This window comes from Gasterosteus aculeatus, chromosome 9 (genome assembly GCF_964276395.1).
Source record: "Gasterosteus aculeatus chromosome 9, fGasAcu3.hap1.1, whole genome shotgun sequence".
In the NCBI taxonomy this organism is placed as follows: domain Eukaryota; kingdom Metazoa; phylum Chordata; class Actinopteri; order Perciformes; family Gasterosteidae; genus Gasterosteus; species Gasterosteus aculeatus.
The window spans coordinates 11740645-11759694 of record NC_135696.1 but is presented as its reverse complement, the minus strand read 5'-3'; the positions used below and the strand labels follow the sequence as shown (position 1 = coordinate 11759694).

The window sequence follows — 19050 nt, the reverse complement described above, 5'->3', positions numbered from 1 at the left end:
AATCAACCCGTTTTGGATGCAAAGGAGGAGGCAGTTCAGAGTCAGAGGTTATTCAGTGTTTGTCTGAATGAGGCTCAAGAAAGAACACTAGAATAAGAGTGAAGTGTTTCAAAGTGATATTAATACAAAAATAAATGAGCCATTGGTGAGAAATAAGACAGTGACACGATTAGTTGAGATGAGGCAGAAAGCAGCATTATAAATTATAATGTCTCTGTGGATACAATACTGTGATGTGAGTGCTGCTGGGCTTTAGCTGTGAGTGTGTGTTTGTGTGAAGGAAAGAAAATATGTATAGGTGTGCGTACAAGTGTGTCTAAAGTTGATAGATGAAACATAGCCATAAGATGAGATATTATGTATTAAGTTATACAGGAGGAAGGAGGAGGAACTGAGCATGCTTCAAGAATGAACAAAAGGCTAGCAGGGTTAACAAACAATTTAATGGTGGTTATGCAAAGTCAATAATAAGCTGGAGTTCATATTTCACCATTATATTGGTGCCACGGTTATATTTGTGTGAAATTAATTACCTGACTAATGCACTAGCATATCTTTTATTCTGTATGTTTTTTTTCATTTTCACACCTCATTACCTCATACTAAAAATGTCTTGTAGCTAAAGACCATCCATCATGCGTTGAAAATCAAATTTTAAAATGATGTGTACACTGCGTTACCGTATTCCATAAAGCAAAAATATGGGGAAATACGCTGTCTTGTAGAGCTTTACGTCAGAATATACTATTTAATTTAATATTGTTTCACATACTTACATCTTCACACTGCTATCTCTGCGGTGCTAAGAGGACCTAATGGGAAAACCTGTTGGCACTTCCCTTGACTTTGCTGCTAAGCAGCCGATACCATATGCCAGGCAGAATCACAGCGGGAAACCTTCCAAATCCAAAAAAACTGTGATTTGTACACCATAATCAATAATGTGTCAAATCCACAGAAGTATAGGACTGAAATGAATGATTGAGCAGAACAACAAGAGTGGTGTTTTTGGGAAACACATAGCTTAGTGAAAAAGAGAGACAGTTTTTCCCAAATGGGAAAAGCCCGTATTGCTCTGGTGGAGCTGCTGGGCATATCTGGGTCTATGAAACCTTCTTAATGCTAAGCTAAGGCTGTAGTGTGGTGTGGCTGTGTACAGATTATACTGGTATCAATTGTGTTATCTAGCTTTAAGCATGTTTCCAAATATGTAGAACTACTTATTTAAAGCACCGTTACATACTCCGTAATTTGGCTTACAGGAAACTATGCCAATTTAGTCAAAAATCATCCATCCGAATCATCCAATTCCAACATCCGCATACATCACTTGGTGCCGTAAGACTTTTCCTAAGTATACTTACATTAGGGAAGAGATTTTTTCAACATAAATCAACTCCCCAGTGGTAACTCTTGGATAGGTCTCATATACATCTCTAGGTACTAAATGTTAAATGCACATCTCTTGTTAATGTGAATGAGCCAGAGATCGAGGACTGGGAGAGGGAGTTGATGGAAACCCGAGTGTGCTTTGTCGATGTGGAAAAGAGTGCAGAATATCCAGGTAATATGAACCCTTATTCTTTTTTGCTTTACAAACCACCAAGTAAATATTTAAGGAAAGAACAGGGCCCCACCTCCAACACTGTACCCAGTTCTCCTACTACATCCATGCCTAGCATACCTTAGTTTCCCTCTTCACGCACACACGGCCAGTGCTTGTTGTCTATTGAGGCTCGGCCTCTTTAATGAAGAAGATAAAAAAGGTAATTATTAAGTGTTTGCATGTGCAAGTGATTTTAATTGTCTGCGAGATTTCTCACGCATCGGCAGCTCTGCATTCTGCTGTGAAGTTATTTTAGGGGGTGAGGCGAATGTTTGTGTCGGCTTTGCGGCTGTATGTGTGTATGCAAATACTAACCTTTACCTTGTGAAAGATCCGTCTCATGAGGTCAATTGCTTCATTTAGTCTTAGGTTTCAAAGGGGGTAATTTCAACAACTAACTCAATATTGTATTTTTTCCTGACTGTAGGCCAGAAAACGTGTGGATCATGAGTGTATTATTGCCAAATTAAGCACTAACGCTCATCAGCAGTGTCAGTGAGGGTCGGAGGGGGAGTATCAACTACGTTCCGCCTAATTGTCCCACCAGCACATATGGCCACAATGTACACTGTCATGCTTTTGATTTCTCATCACGTGCAGCAATTATCTGATACCCTTTATTTGCTAAGCATATTTACCATAAGCGGGATGCTGTCATTGAGAAAAGAAGACGTTGAAATAGTGAATCCTTACTCTGAAACCAAATTAACAACTAAATGTGTTTTAGAGCTCGTCTGGGAATCAATTCACAGATAATGACGTGTTTATTAGCAGAATCATGCATGACAATTGTGGTATAATGAGGCTTGGGGAAGGGAAAGCACAAAGCAGATTTTTGCTGTGCATACAGAGGGTGCTGTTGCTCTGAAGCTGGACGTAGTGGGGTGCTTGGACACATAGGACAAAAATCAACGCACTTTGTGTAAAACACGAGTGGGAAATACCAATGACACTCCTCAGACACTGTTATGAATCCCTCTGCTTTATTTATCACCCAATGGTCACAATGTTACCATACAAAACGAATTTCCAACATGGAACTGCATTGGAATGTGATTATTTTCAATGCGCACACACACACACATTCATTACCAAAATTAAATACAATTTGCTTCATGAAATAAACAGGGCAGGGGAAAAGAGACACATTGAAAGTGATATTAAGACATGCAGTGACAAATATAAAAAATATACATTTCTTTTCTTTTTCTGTACAAACATACATGGACACATATAAATATATAGAAGTAAAAAAAAAGTTTTTCAAATGCAAAAGTCAAATTATACGGTTACAGTCAATAATAACAAAACAGGAGACATAGCACAATATTCAAGTGAATTTGCCTTTTTTAACAGACACTGTACAATATCGTACATTGTTAAAGCAAAAATTAGATCACACAAATGTTGGTACCTCCATGCGGACTGTGTTCACGCAGCAATAAACACTACAAATGAAAAAAAGGGTACAGTTTATGTTGGTTGGGTCTTTTTTGAAATCACTCATTCAAGCCACTCTTGGGGAGAGTGTGATAACAATTGAACGATCTGTTCTTTGAGCGCTCGGTCTGACGCCTTCAAGTAGCCTCAGTCACAACTTCAGTGCTGTATTTTACTTTTCTCTGCGAGTCTTTCAGCACGCAATTGCTAAGAGAATATTTCGTAAAAAAACAAACATGACAAGCATTATAGTGAACAAGGAAACCGTCATCGTAAAGTTTATACACGTTGAGACAAAGAACAAGCATTTGCCAGAATGAGGTGAAATGTGAAATCACGCTATGCCTTTTTCCTCTCTAGTTCTGTCTGACGTCCTGCAGCAGCTTGTTGATCTCATGGACCAGCTCGCTGGCGTCCATACCGCCCTCATGCCGGCTCTCACTGCGCTTGCCGCCCTGATGGAAGGCGCCATCAAAGTCATCTTCCTCGTAATTCTCTGGGATTTCCTCCATGGCTGGTAGCCATTTGAGGTGTGACGGCTGTCCGTTGGTTGAGGTGGAAGTGCAGTTAGAGGATGATGAGGAAGGAGAGGTGACATGATTGGTTCCCGCTGATCCGCTTCCAGGATTTAGATAGTGGGTATTGGCTGCCCATGCGGCCACACCAGGGGGGTAAGCTGGACCTTTCCCACCTGGCAACAATCCTCTCCGGTTGTCTTGAGGGACAGCATTGTTGCTATGGTTACCAGCAATGTTTCCCCCGCGCCCACTTCCTCTATCGGTGTTTGACGAGGACGAGGGGGGGCTTGTTTCAGTACACTCGGTGTACGAGTCCATATTGGGGGGAAGGAGCCGCTGGAATACGGAGTTCATCTCTGTGAGAAGGGAGCCGGCCCCTCCTGCACCCGCGCAAGCATCACTTCCTCCTCCGGCGACGGCGCCGCCCCCGGGCCCCTCCTCTTCGTTCCCAGACTCCTTGCCAAAAGTGGAAAAGCTTTTGCCTCGCTCCGAGTCAAGGGAGGACTGGTCATCGTCAAGCGGAGGCTGCTGTGCGGACTCCTCTCCGGGGATATACATGTTGTTGCGGTAGTCAGAGGAAGCCGGGGAGGAGAGGGGGGGCATCCAGCACTGGTCAGAGTGTCCCAGGACGCGACATTCTTCAGTGCACAATCTCATGGCTAAACCAAGGAAGAAAAAAAAAAAAGGTTTAAAGTAGATCCAACAGCAGAACACCTTTAATATACTTCTTATGGCGTACATTGAACATTTAGCTGAACAACCAAGGAAAAACGGACCGACTGTAAACAAGCAACTTGAATAAATCCAATGTTGAAAACCCCAGAGTTTATTAAAAATATTAGTTCAGTTCAATATTTCATAAAGCAGTTCTCACAGTATTTAGTCTCCTTATCTATTCCTGCTTAGAGGACCAGATTGGTGATATTTACAGTTCACAGCACAAATAACCAGGTAGTGCCAAGTATGGAAATAATGAGGAGAATTTGTTAAATACTTAAGGATGCCAGATTAATTGCATTACAGGTAGATGTTAATGTAATATTGGGCTGCTCTGCCAAGCATGCCGTCATGCCTGCATCACTCAACTACTCAGCAGAGGTGGGGAGATTTGCTTGTTTAGTGCCTTTGTCATATCTAACATGAATAGCCACATTTACCTATCTAAATAGAAAAATCTAAACAAATTAAATCTGTTGAAGAGAACAGGGATAATCCTCCTTTTCTGCCCATTATCTCCTTCCCACCCTCTTTTGCATATTAACATGAAGGATAGAGGAAGGGAAGGGTATGTAATACACCTCCAAGTGTTTCTCAAAGAGATTAAAAAAAGAGAGATAGAGAAAGACTACCCATGTCCACCACCCTTCCCTTTATCCATCTCAATAAAGATAGAGAATACATTAACAAGAACAGAGGAGCGAGAGATGCTTAGCTCCCATGCATGTAGGACCGAGTGAGAGAGGGACAGAGAGAGAATAACATCATTCTAAAAGCAATTGCAATGAATTCTCCTCAGTTCAGACATGAAAGTGCAGCACTGTCACTCACCAGGGAGAAAAGAAAAGAAAAAGAAAGAAGGACAAAAAAACAAAAACTGAACACTGAGACGCAAACCGATGAGTGACAGGCGACTCATCTCCGCTCCGGGGAGGATTTTACAGACACAACTCCAACTTAGGGGCAGATAACGCACACTGGCACACACACACACACATACACGCACGCAATAACACAAACAGCCAGACACACTGTAACCTCTCTCAGTGTGATAACAAGCGTGGAAATGAGGGCTGTGTGGAAGAATGGGGCACACAATGGGGATTGTACAATGGGGATTGTGTTGGCAACAGGGTGAATTGAGTGGCTGTATAGACAGGTGTACAGACAAATAATGTTCTTGGGCCTGGTTTTTATGGTGCAGGAATGTGTCAGGCAGAAGGTATATTAGAGGTCTGTGTGGTCCGGAAGATGGAAGATGGCTCGGGTTAATGCACTGCCAGTTCATGTCATTTTTTCATCCCAGAATCTTAATTTAAGATCAGGATTAAGAACCAGTTCATCAAACTCAAGGTCAAAAGTGATTTCTATAGATAGGACTCTATGCAAACCATCATTACATTACATTATCGGAAGAACTGGGCTCCAGTAGTGGCCGACGGCTGTGCAACCGCTAGCGTTAGTATGGATCCTCCATAAACAAAATGACGTCCACAGAAAAACTATGCATGCATGTGATTATCTCTGGCCAGTCTAATATTTAATACCATAAGAAATGGCATGGATATGATCTGTATTTACAGCAAGCTGAATAATGAATCTGTTTCCAGTGTATTTCTTCCTATTAAAGTTCTCAATTTCTTTCCCTCAAATATATTATGCACATCAGCTCTTCATTGGCCGATAAAATGGCTTCCCTTTTTTTCTTCTCAAAACTATTGTATATATCTAGTCCACCTCTATATCAACCCTTGAAAAATCTGTCAGAATATACGACTTCACAGATTTCTTTTGCAAGATACAATATGGCTGAGGTGTGACTGCTCTGAGGTTGAGGTGATAGATTTGTGTAAGGAGCTGCTGTAGAAGGTGTTAGGTTTGCGACTCAGCTGAATCGAGCCAATATGGCGGTCTTGATAGGGCAGCTGCAAAACATAGGAGGGGTAAGGGGGGGGGGGGGGGGGGGGTGTCGAGGGGGTGGAGGGGTTGTGTCAGGATGGGATGATTACCTGGGTGGAGTCGATGGTGCATTTCGAGGTGGATCAAGTCAGAAAAGCCCTCCCCCAGCAACAGTCTGTCGACGGGAGACTCCCGACCCATGTCACAGTCACTGTCTCCTGCCTCGCTGTCCCCACGGCCACTGTCCTTCAGGCTGAACTTGTCCATGTCTTGTAATGCATACCTGAGGGGGTTAAGAACAAAATGAAAAAATGATGAAAAACACATTAGTGTACTAATCCGTCAAAACAATCAAACAATGTGGCAAGTTCACCTTTTGCAATCAAACACAAACCAGACCGCATTGCGTTCTGCAGGGCTGATAGAATAAATCTGTCCTCAGAGTGGACTGATGACAAATAAATCCATTATATAAAACTTAAAGCCGCCTCTGGCATTTGTCAAATCTCTATGCAAGCCACGGCCCATAAATCCTACCTGCAGGTAGATCCCATCAATAAATCTATCACAACAGCCACTGGGGGCATCAATAAATCTACCCTCCAGACATCATAAGGTGATATATTCTGATGAAATTAATGATGGATGCACACGTTGCAACTTGAGCCCAAGTTTTTTAAGAAGAGTACCAAGAAAATTGTGGTGACCTTTGGAAAATGGGTTGCATACTTATAACCTAAATGATATTGGCATGATAACATTTTGAATATGATTTAAAAAAAATACATTTACAAACAATAACACCATGATCTACATGTAATTGACCAACTGACAAAACTTCACAAGAGGTTGTTGGAACAGGTAATACATAATGAAAAACAAGTGGTTTGTAAAGTGAACCAATAGTAATCTTTTTGTTGTTGATTTTTTTTTTGGGGGGGGGCAATTACCTGTAGCTGCGGGAGTATTTGTTGCCACGGAAACTGGGTCGGGGCTGGTACTGTCCCTGATGGAGCATGGACAGAAGCTGTGAGACTTGCTACATCCAAAAATAGCAAAACAAACAAACAAAAAAAAACATACAAAAAGAAACAGAAAAGGGGGGAATGAATAACAGATGGGAAATTGAGGAGGAAAAAAAAAGAGACAACACAAAGACAAAATAATGGATGAGTAAACACAAAATGGATGATGGAGAGGCTGCTAAACATGGATCAGACAAAATGGATGATGTTGGGTAGGGGCTAGTTGAACATGGAAACATATGACTGAGGGACCAGTTGTGGTTATGAGAGAGGTAATGGTGACAAGGTACAAACAAAGGTAAAGACAAAGACACATCTCTAATCATCAATGTTTTCGATGAGAGTCAGAGTAAACTACTGGGCATAGTTGAAGTCACTGTCGCACATGGAGATGACTTAATTTGCTCAAATATAGAAGGATGTGTGAGGATGAGATAGTCGGTCTGTTTGAAGAAGCGTGTGTGTGAATGAGAGAAACTCAGGGAGAAAATTTGAAAAGGGGATGAGGGGCTAAGGGACCACAATTGAAGGATCTGTGAATAATTTACTTCTGTATGTGTGTGTGTGTGTGTGTGTGCTCACCTCCACTGGTGGAGTTGCGTGCGCCAGTTCCAGTGCAAAGCTCTCTGGAATGTGATTGGACGAGATGGTGACCAGGCTGTTCAGCGATTGGCGGCTGTGGTGATTCTGCCGGCTACCCATCTGGGCTCGGTCCATGGGGGGTGTGGCCGAAGGCGAGTGGTGGTGCGCTCTGATTGGCAGGGTGCCGTTCACCGTGGGAACCAGGGTTATGTCACCTTTGTGAATTTGGCGTGAGGGCTTCTTGGGATGGTGCTGATGGGTCGATTCTGCTACCCGACAGTTGTAGGAATGCCTTGTGTCCTTCTTCTCCCGGTTACAGCGAGCGGCGAACACCACCATTATGACCAGGAGCACGGTGCATATGGCCCCCAGGGAGATGATGATAATGAGGGATGCATCAAGAGAAGATTCTCCCTGGTCCATCACCTGGACATGGTTCTCCATATTCACATAGAGGGTGATTTTTATTGCCGCCTTAGCACTGAGGCTCTCCCTTCCATGATCTCTAACCACGACCGTTAACTCAGCGTGCTCATGGGGGAAGGTCTCTAGGCTGGCGTTGGCGTGAATTTCACAACTCCTTGGATCAATAATGAAGAAGCCCTCTTCGTTGCCACTGACGATAGAGCAAATGAGCTCAGCGTTGACTCCTGTGTCGCGATCTGTAGCTCTAACTACGGTTACTAGCTGTCCAGCCTCTGTGAACTTTGACGCGGGCACATCAGCAGTGAAGTTCCACAGCTGGGGGACCACGATGACTGGTGGGTTGTCATTCTCATCCAGAATATTCAGAACAACTGTGGCATTGCTGAGCAGCAGTGGCTTCCCTGCGTCTTTGGCTTGCACAACAAAGGTAATGCGACTAACATCCTCACGATCAAATGTACGCAGTGCATATATGGCACCATTTGAGGGGTCAATGGTGACGTAGGTGGAGATAGAGCTACCGTGAACAGAGTTTTCCAAGATGGAGTAGCTAACCTGTCCATTGGCGTCCAGATCAGGGTCAGTGGCCATGATGGAGGTCAGATAAGCGCCAGGAGCATTGTTCTCTGATTTGAAGATCTCGTATTGCCCTTTCTCAAAACATGGTGGGTTGTCATTTTCATCAGTCACATGCACAGTGAAATGTTTGACAGTGGAGAGACTGGGGGTCCCTCTGTCCTCTGCCACCACTGTCAGACTGAACTCGGACCTCTTCTCTCGGTCTAGAGACACATTGGTCAAAACCATGTAGTTGTTCTCGTAGGACTTCTGCAGTTTGAAATATCCTTGACCATGAAGTTTACATTCTACCTCTCCATTTAACCCAGAGTCCAAGTCCTCCACCCTCACCAGCGCTACAAACGTGTCCAAAGGAGAAGCCTCAGATATGTAAGCCGCATCCCCATTCCCCTGAGAGGACATGAGATTGATGCTGATGTCTGGCTTGTTATCGTTCACGTCTACCACCTTGACCAGGATCTTACAGTGAGCTGGCATTGAGTTTGGACCCATGTCCTGCGCTTGAACATCAATGTCGTACGAGTTAGCGGCCTCATAGTCCATGCGCCTGATGAGTGTGAGACGACCGCTGTCGGGGTTAATCTTGAACATCTCCATTATTTTGGGCGACACATGACTGCTGAATGAGTAGATTATTTTCGCGTTGGTGCCGTCGTCCGCGTCCGTGGCGTTTAAGTCAATGATCAGAGTGCCAACAGGTGAACTTTCTGGGAGATTAATGACATATGATGATTTGTCAAATATTGGACTGTTGTCATTCGAGTCAGCGACACTGATCTTGAGTAAAGTCGAACCCGTTCTCGAGGGAACGCCCCTATCAGAAGCTGTGTATTGAAGTTCGTAACCGGAGCGCACCTCCCGGTCCAGCTCCCTGAGCACCACCAGCTCTGCATATTTGGCCCCGTCAGTCCTGGACTGGATGTCGATCTTGAAGAAGTTGTTGGGTTCTAATGCATACGTGTAGAGCGAGTTCTCCCCGACGTCAGGGTCCGTGGCGCTGTCCAGAGGAATGCGCGCTCCCACGGCCGCGCTCTCGGAGATCTCTATGGGGATGACGGCGCGGGCGAACTGGGGTGCGTTGTCGTTGATGTCCAACACCTCCACCTCAACGTGAAACAGCTGCAGATGCTCCGTGGGGAGCGTCAGCACGTCGAATTGGATAGAACAGTTGAGATTCTTTTCGCAGAGTTTCTCGCGGTCGATTTTTGTCCTGACGCTGATTTCTCCATCCTGCTCTCGCACCGCCAGATACGACGAGCCGCCTCTTTGCATGGCTCTGAAGCGCAGCGGCACCGAGCTCGGAAGTTTCGCAAGAACATCCGCCACGTCGTCCCTCAAACGGGCAATAACCGTGCCGACCTTCTGCTCCTCGTGGACCTGGTATGTCAGCGTCTTACCGGCGACGTGTGGCGTTGCCAGCGCCAAGACAGCCAGACATATCCACATTTCTGTCAGAAACAGTCCTTTCATTTTTGCTGGCGTCTCCCAACAGATCACAAAGAAAAAGCTCCAAGGAACTGGTCAAACCAAAGTGTTAATTTACTAAATGCTGTGCTCCCTCAATCAGCAGCTGCATGTCTCTCTCACTCTCTCTCCGCAAAGAGGAAAATAATCTAATTTTTAAAACACAGCAGACTCAAATTGTTCTAGTTTGCAAAAAAAAATCCACAATTGTAGCTATCTTGTTTTTCTTGCCTTACACCTCTGTAAGAATGCTGGACAAGCAGCTGAATGCCACTAGAATCTGCGCGCCGTTCCGCGGTTCTCTTCCCTGCGTCTGGTCTGCGCGCCGTGCGCTCTGCTCAGCCGCCTCTCTGCGTTTGAGGTGCCTCTGCACACAGACTTGCCCAAAAAAAAAAATCCGCCTCAAACCCACTAGTTGTACAATAGCCACAGCCCCCTTTTTTTCACATCCCGGGGAAGAAGACAAATGCTTCTTGAATTAAAAGCTGGCTGGTGGCCACTCAAACTCCAGAGGAGAAGAAGGAGGCGTTAGAGAGAGAGGGGGGAAGAGAGAGAAAGTGTGCGCTATTGAGGGAGTAGGAAGGGGGTTAAACCGCCCTCCGGGGTTCACTCTCCCCACTTTTCAGTGTAACAGCCATGCGCCTACAATGAACAGGGGAGAAACTATATCCTAAAAGAAAACATTCATTCAAAAAAAGCTAACTTGCCGGGTGTTTTTGTTTCACTGCTATCAAACCACAGGAAGGTTTACGAGTTTCTCGCTTCAGGTCTGTTCACCCCAGACAGCGTGGAGACACATAGTTTACGTTCTCACTGGACAAAGACAAACATTGGAGCCTCAATCACCACCACCAGCAATGTCAGCTTCCAGCTTACCAGCCCTGATAGGAATACTTTTGATATATTAAATATAACCCAGTGCCGCCACTCACTGACAAAGTGACGCCTTGGTTGGCATTAGCGCGTAAGCATGACATGAGCTTACACTGAATGTAGTCTTCCATGTGGGTCGTTCAAGTGGCAGCTGACTACCCTCGTCTTCATGCACAGGCACTTTGTTGTAGATGTTAAAAAAAAAATTGGAAAAATTCACATGCGTCTCATCTGTGTCTGTCCGTGGGTGAGTGTATAAGCCGGTTAAGCTGTGTGGCGAATCGCGTTGAAAGAGAGCCGGACTCTAATGAATGCCTTTAAAGAGTTGGTCACGCCGGGGAACAGCCTCGTCCTCGTGCGAAAAATCTGTTCAACATCGCTTCAAAACTCCCCGCAGGATGGGATTTTTGATAACAAGCCCATGCAGCATTAAGAGCAACACCAGCTCGGGCAAGTGTTTAGGAAAAGATTGTCAGTCATGTTAGTGCGTACGCACACGCGATGGGGAGCAGACAGAGAAACATTAATGAATGAAGCGAGGCAGGCGGAGGAAGAAGGGCGAAGAGAGAGTGAGATCTAAGGTTTAACGAATGCGCACAACTGGGACCGAGCATTCTGGAGACCATCTGGCGCGGTTTGTTTGGCACCAGGACCTGATGATTACCAGCCGACCAAACGAGACTCCAGCAGAGCCGTGAACCCGACATAACTGTGTGGAAATGAGTTGTCATGGGGGATTTTAGAGTATCAAGCGGCTTTCCCACATCCATTCACACATTTTATTTGCGCGCGGCACAAGGTTGTCATGTGTTTGTGCTTGTGCGTCTGAAAGAGAGAGGGGAGGAAGGAAATGCTCCCAACTAATAGGGACTTCAGTTATTGCAATAACAGGTTGCTTAAACCTCTGGCTCATTCAGAGCTGCAGATGAGTGTGACCATCTGGAGCAGAACTGCAAGACACATGCTTCCCCTGAAGAAGCTAAACTCCTATAACTGTCCGACTCATCCTCACTGAGCGCAATTCCCAGGAAACACTTTGAGAATGGTTTTCGAAAAATCATGATTAACCTTAAGAAATAGTTAAATATAGAATCTGCAACACAAATAATTTACCTCCAACTGCAAACCAAATGCAATATATGAGAAATTGAATTTGAATCAAGCTATTCAGTGTGGGCCGATCTAAAGTTTTCTGCGCATTTGTCTGAAAACAATATCTTATTAAATATTCCAAACGTGCACTGACACCAACCAGAAGCTTTTTTTTGGCAGGAAAAGCTTTATTCCCACTCCCTAGTGTCTATTCATCGCCTGAGCCGTGTCTGCAAAATGTTTGTACTTACTCCTCCTTTGCACATATTTTACCATAGTGTGCTTGGTATTTAAACAGGTTTGATACGGGCGCCCAACATTTCCATAGCTCCAAATGCGCACAATGCAGTAATGCAATTACTCCCTGCGTCCCAGGAAAGCTAATCACATTTGGAGAACAAAGTCTGCTGTGGAGTTTATGGAAGAAGGGAGCAAAAGAAAGGAACAGAGTTGGTGGGGGCGCGCTTGGGTCTTAAACACTGCGCAGAATAAAACAATTAATGTATAGAGGGGGTATAATCTAAGTAAAAAGCAGATGGAGCCTTAACGTATTTAGGCACGCTACATAACCAGAGGAGCCGAACAAATATCGTTTTTTAGGGCTGATTTCCATAATCAAATCAAAATATGCATCCTCTACAGCAGGTGCAAACACCCCGTGTCTCTTGGATTAACGTTTTGTTTAACTTATGCTACTTTAAGCTGCTCAGATCATTTTATTGATCTTCTGCGCTCTGAACCCCATCGGTGTTTCTGCGAATGCCCACAATCAGCACAAACAAACAAACAAACCGCCTGAAGGCCTGGGCGCAGCTCTTCTCGTTATTGCCTCGGTGTGTCCGGGCCCTGTAGCCGTAAAGTTTTAGTGTGAATTAGGCGCTGTGAACATTCATGGCAATCATTGAAAAATATCCCTGTGTGTATCCCAACAGCGCCCGGACACACACACACACACACACACACACACACACACACACACCTCCCTCCCCTCCACTCAATAGGAGCAGCAGGTGGAGCGGTCATAGAATTTGCGGATCTGGACCCCCGGTTCAAATTGGAATCAAGAGGAATGTGGCTGTGTGCGAGTGCACGAACGCGGCGTGATAAGGCTGCTGGTTTGGTTGTAAAGGCACGCGAGCATCTGTCGCCTCGTCTGCTCGTGTATTGTCACTTATTCAATTAGCAGCGTTTTGGTGGCTTCCATTCCGGAGGGGGAGGAGTAGGAGCGCAGAGAGCGAATGGGAGTTTGCTTTCACTGCTGCTGGAGGGAGAAGTTGACACCTCCCCCTACACACAGACAGACACACACACACACACACACACACACACACACACACACACACACACACACACAAACAAACACACACACAACCGCTCCCAACCCAGCAATGATTGTCATTCATCCGAGTCTTTTCTTCTCTCTCCCCCCCACTCCTTTGCTTTCATCGGGGGTCCATGGAGCTTTATTACTTTATGACTCGTTGGTCACCATTGTGTGCGCTGTGTGTATCTGTGCGAGCAGACAACAAAAGAGATGCACTGCCTTGTCCTTGCTCGTGGTGCATGCGGTGATCACACTGAGCGCAGCATATTGCAGGCGATGTCAACAGTTGGGCGACAAATTTATAGCCCGGGCAGAACTATGGGGCAAAGAAAGAATGGGTCTGGTCACCTTTAATGTGTGCACATTACGCCACTGCTCTGGCCGTGTCGCAGCCCAGCACCATACGACAAGAAAAGGCTGTTATTGCTTCGTTCTTTTTACAGGCTTTAGTGACTTATGTGCTAGGAGAGGTGTATAAAATATTCATTCCTTTCCTCTGCAGCACCAGTACAAAGTGTCATTTTAACTCTGGCATGGATATAGTGTCTGGTTGACCAATGCATTTATTCTGTTCCATTATACTCTTGAGGACCGTGGTGACAGGGCGTTTGTGAACTGCCAGGAGTTTTAGCTGTTACATTTCGCCAGGAGAACTGTCAGATTAAAAGGAACAATCTCCTTTTCGTTTCTATTGTAGTGTTTGAGAGGATTTGTTTGCATGACGTGGATGTTTGGGTGTCTAATCATCCACTCATTCCTTCCTTGGCCTCGTTTTCACTCTGATTCATACCTAGCTGACTTCATGTGTTCGCACACACACACACACACACACACACGATATGACGGAATGGCACTGACAGCAACGTGCCTTGCCCCACCAAGACATGGCACAGAGAAACCCCAGGGCCTCACACACAATAAGCAGTACAGCACTCAGGACGGATCTCGCTCACCCCGTAAGTATGGCTGAGCATCACAATATCAGTATCTCAATTCCTTATATTCATATTCTTTCTGTGAAATCGGAAAGGATAATTCTATTTTATTGCATTTAGGGTTTATTTTAATGGTGACGATAATCCATTTTGCTTGTTGAATAATTTCTGTCATATGGAGACACAGTGACATCGCTACAAGACAGGTGAGGCAAGCAACATGTTTTTTGGGGGAAATGGCACTAATGAACACATTGTGCACAGGAAATCTGTATTTTCACTCCACTACGGCCAATAATATGGTAAACGCATTTATAATAATTGTTTAGATCTCTCATTGTGTAATCTGACTTTAAATTAATATGTGTTTTGCTCCAGTCATCCAGGCAGGCTTAAAAAAAAGTGTGTTTACACTTTGGTACGACATCCATGAGATAAACCAACAAATGTACAAGAAAAAAATATATAAAATATACAAAAATGAAACCATTTTTTGTAGGCCTACAAAGTACTTAAATTATATGCATTAGATCCTGAAGGGTCATAATATGATTTCTGGGTATACTCAACCTTCATTTAGATCTCAGATGTTAACTTGGTTTTGACTTCAGGGGGAAACAGATTAATATTTATTTGGAGGGATCTTGAGACTACTGATCTCCATATTATTTTTGCAGGAATCATCTCGAAAACCGGGTGAGGGTCTCTTACTCTGAATGCTATCACATGTAATAGACTAGTACAGTTGTGTGTGTGTTGGCATGAATGTGTGCTTTCTTGTCAATAGCCAAGCATGTACTTGTATCTTTGATTGACGTGTCGTTGATTTGTTGTGAACTGCCTTTTCCCTGATCCAATGTCGGTCTCCAGCTGATGACTGACAGCTAATTTGTGGTCCAGAGATTAGTGTTTTAGAAAAGCAACTCTCTTAGCGATGCGCCATATCCAAACCGTTTTGGTCCCTTTTGGTGCAATTTCTTTCTTCTGTCTGGTAATGACAGGGCGAGCTTTTACACAGGAGGGTGACCATCATCCCCAAGATATACGTATTGAACACTCAGTGACAGCTGCTTTTAAAACATGTCACTGAACTGGTGTGTGCAAAACGGAACATTTCCCTTTGCACTACCTAAGACTGCGGGAACTTTTGATTGATGCAAAGACAGACGCCTTTTTACTTTTACCAGCGGAGTGGTTCTGTGTAAGAACTTGTAATGAGGTCGAGGTCATGTGCGTGCAGCCAGAGCAGACTCAAAAGGAAATCGAAGGGTTTTGCTAGTTTTCCCATCATGTTTGAGTTAGGAAATGTTGGCTCGTAAGTGGTGTTAAAGAAGCAGAACAAGAAGCAGTATCAGCCACGGTGGAGAAACTCGAACTCAAACATAAATCCTTTGACTGACACACACACACACACACAAACGTGTAAACACAACATAACTAGCTCCTCCAGAGACTTGCTTCCACACCAAACTCTAAAAGGTGTAGATTCATAAAGGAGGCAATCAGGACCAGAGAAAGTGCTGCCCGGTTAGGGTGACACAAAGACCTCGTTGTTTCCCCCTTCACACAGAACCACTTTGTTTGAGTGAGACCACGAGCTGCAAGAACACATATCCATACTAAGACTGTTCTGTTCAAAGCCCAGACATTCAAAAAGCTGTGTGTGCGTGTGTTTTCTTAGGGAAGTGTGCATGTGTTCATGCACACATGAGGCGATTTCTCTGGCAGGGGTTAGGCCCCCACTTGAGTGTTACATGTTCAAGTGTCCCCCTGTGACCCACTTCTTGGGGTTGCACCAGATTTACCGTGCCTGTGGTTCGGAGAGCCGGCAGCTGTGGTATGGGAAATGGATGTGGGGGGGCCGGTGGGGGTGGAGGAGCGGATGGCAGCATGATAGAGTGGGGTGGAAAGGGCTGAGGGCGCGAGGGAATCAACAGGAGAGGGATGATGAAGGACAGGGAGTGCAGAAAGGTGGAGGCAAAAGTTGAAATATGTTGGGTCTCAATAAAAGCCCGGGCAGAGTGAGGAAGACGAAGCGAGGTGGAATGGGGGTGGGGGTGCTGGAAGTGTCAGAAAGTGTAGAAATAACTACTCAAAGCTAGGGTGGTGTTAAAAGGCAGGGGAAGGGGGAAAAGTTGGAAGAAAGCGTGGCACTGTAGGGGAGACAAAGACGGAATCGAGAGAAGAGAAATTACGGGAAGGGAGAGAGGGAGAGGCGTACGAGTGAAGCGGAGAGCAAACAAAGTTGGCGACTTCACCAGTGAACCCCTCCAGCCCAGTTGTGTCATGCGTTCCCTGCATGTATGCGTGGCTGCATTCAGGGTTCAGGGTTGGGAGTTTCCGATGGTTAAACGTCAGCCAAGGCGCAGATGGGTTCTTTATTTGGTTTGTAAAAAGAAAAGAAAAAAAGACCTTGGGAAAGGTTATTCAAAGTGGAGAGATAAAGTGAATTCACACAATAATGTATTTCCTGAGAGGGAACGTTGTTGCAGATGTGAACAAATGGCCACATAGCTGTCGGACTCTGAGGAGGAATACTTAACATAGTGTTTCAAGTTCATGCAGGGGATTTGGGATTGACTCCAAACAGCAAACAGCAAATGTTCAATCAGCTCAGCAGGCAGCGAGTTCCAGCGGGAGAGGGAAGGGGAGGAACACTCGCAACGGATGACAAGAAATTACCAAATGTACAAAAGGTGGAAAAGGTTGACAGGTGGATGATGGGTGGATGGAACAAAAGAATAGATGGAGAAATAATATTTCACATAGTGTATGAAATTTGATACATTCATATATTATATCTTCACAATTAAAGCACATTCTTTGTTGACTTCATTGCTTCGCATGAGTGTACTCTATAGAGCATGGATCAGGCCGACTTTTTCTGTCCGAACCCGGCCCGCGTCCGTCGGAGTTGGGCCCGAGTCCGACCCGAGTCCGACAGCTTTTAAACTATTTTGTCCGAACCCGACCCGAGCCTAACGGAGTCAATGCCTCAACTGTTCATAATAATGACACATTCACAAACGTTTTCTTTTTATAAATAGCCTGCCTTTATTAAACTCAGGCATCAACAGATAAATACACTCGCTCAAACGCACAAGCACGTTGAAAATAAATTATAAACAATGCAAAAGCGGAAAAATAGAATACACACAACACAAAACTATGTACATTGTCCAACCTTCGAGGTTTTTCATCCACGTTGTTGTGGACTTCAATGCCTTATCGCGCTGATGTGTCCGAGCCCGACCCGAGTCCGACTATATTTTCTAAATGTTTATCCGAACCCGGCCCGACGGGTACCGACGGGCTCGGGTCGGGTATCCACCCTCTAACTCATAACATTACATTGCTGTTTACTGCCAATCACTCCAGGAGATAAATAAGACTTTGACAATAGATTATCCTTGAAAACCCTTACTAACTAAACTGTTATGATCAACCCTACTCATTAACCTGCAGGGCAATTATTCAAAAAATTCTAATCTATTTGAGATCACAATGGTTTTATGAAGACGAAAGAACTAAACACCAAATAAATATTAAAAGACTCTCATTTTAAGTGACTTGCGATGTAGCGCGTATGCTGCCTTATAAAATCAGCTGCAGCACACGAATTGTCAAAATGTGTAGTACTGTAGTTAATCATCATACAAGTCTTGTCAAGCCTGCATCACTCCAAGGCTCGCATTATTAGCTGCTCTCAACTAATAAGCAATTAACTCACATCAGAGGTTTCTCCCTGTGCAAAAGAAAAAGCAAATCTCGAATGGTTTGGGTTTTAACAAACTCGGTTACAGGAAAATAGCATGTTGTTGAATGCAAACCATCACTCCCAGGGGCCTCATCAAAGGAAGTAGAGGAGAGGAGGGAGAGTGCAAGCACAAAACAAACACATGCTGATACAAAGTTAGTTTACACACATTTTTTTTCTTCTTTTTCCCAGCCACATGCATCCGTCATTGACTTCATATATTCTCAATTTCACCACATCATCAACACATATCGTACTTACTGTTAGAATAGTGTTATATATAGAAATAGCTGCTTACAATTTAACATCTTTCTCCTACACATTCCTCTTCAGTGAGCACATGAGGTTGCTTTGGAGGCCCGGGGGATTTCATCTGGAACGAAAACGAGATGGCACACAGTGTGCCAGTGCACTAATCGATAACCATTATCACAACTTCTTACCTTCTTCTAGTCTTGTGCAATGCCTCTTCAGGGTCTGATGATTTATTGTGAGGGGATGCATCGTAATGACTTGCCGATGATGGAAAGTCTGACAAGTGGAAATACAGCTCTGCAGAATAATGTGTGGCAGGGACGTGCACAGACACTTTGAAGCTAAGCAGCTCAATTTATAAAAAGAAAACGAAAAAAAAACGAACACACTTTGTATTGTGTCCGTTTCTCCTCCTCGTGTTGGCATGCCAATTTTTTTTTTTATTACACATAGAAAAACCTTAGTGTTGCTTCAATTTTGTTGTGGGAGGTTCCCGTTACAGGAACTCTGCTTGGAACTGGATGGCACATTTCCTTTATTAGGTGACGCAACTCTCTG

General features: G+C 44.5%; 1 protein-coding gene across 2 annotated transcripts; it reads right to left on the bottom strand.

Annotated features, from left to right (window-relative positions):
* Nucleotides 1-2572: 2572 nt before the first annotated feature.
* pcdh18a (protocadherin 18a) lies at nt 2573-11044 on the bottom strand. Of its 2 annotated transcripts, none has more exons than XM_040187130.2 (4): nt 7788-11044; nt 7131-7186; nt 6291-6463; nt 2573-4223 (listed from the first exon to the last, which is right to left on the bottom strand). In XM_040187130.2, the coding sequence occupies exons 1-4, from the start codon at nt 10260-10262 to the stop codon at nt 3403-3405; spliced, it is 3525 nt and encodes a 1174-aa protein (XP_040043064.2). In that variant the 5' UTR covers nt 10263-11044; the 3' UTR covers nt 2573-3402. The 2 variants fall into 2 exon arrangements, with proteins under 2 accessions (XP_040043064.2, XP_040043063.2); XM_040187129.2 differs by having other exon boundaries at nt 7131-7219; nt 7788-10805.
* Nucleotides 11045-19050: the final 8006 nt, after the last annotated feature.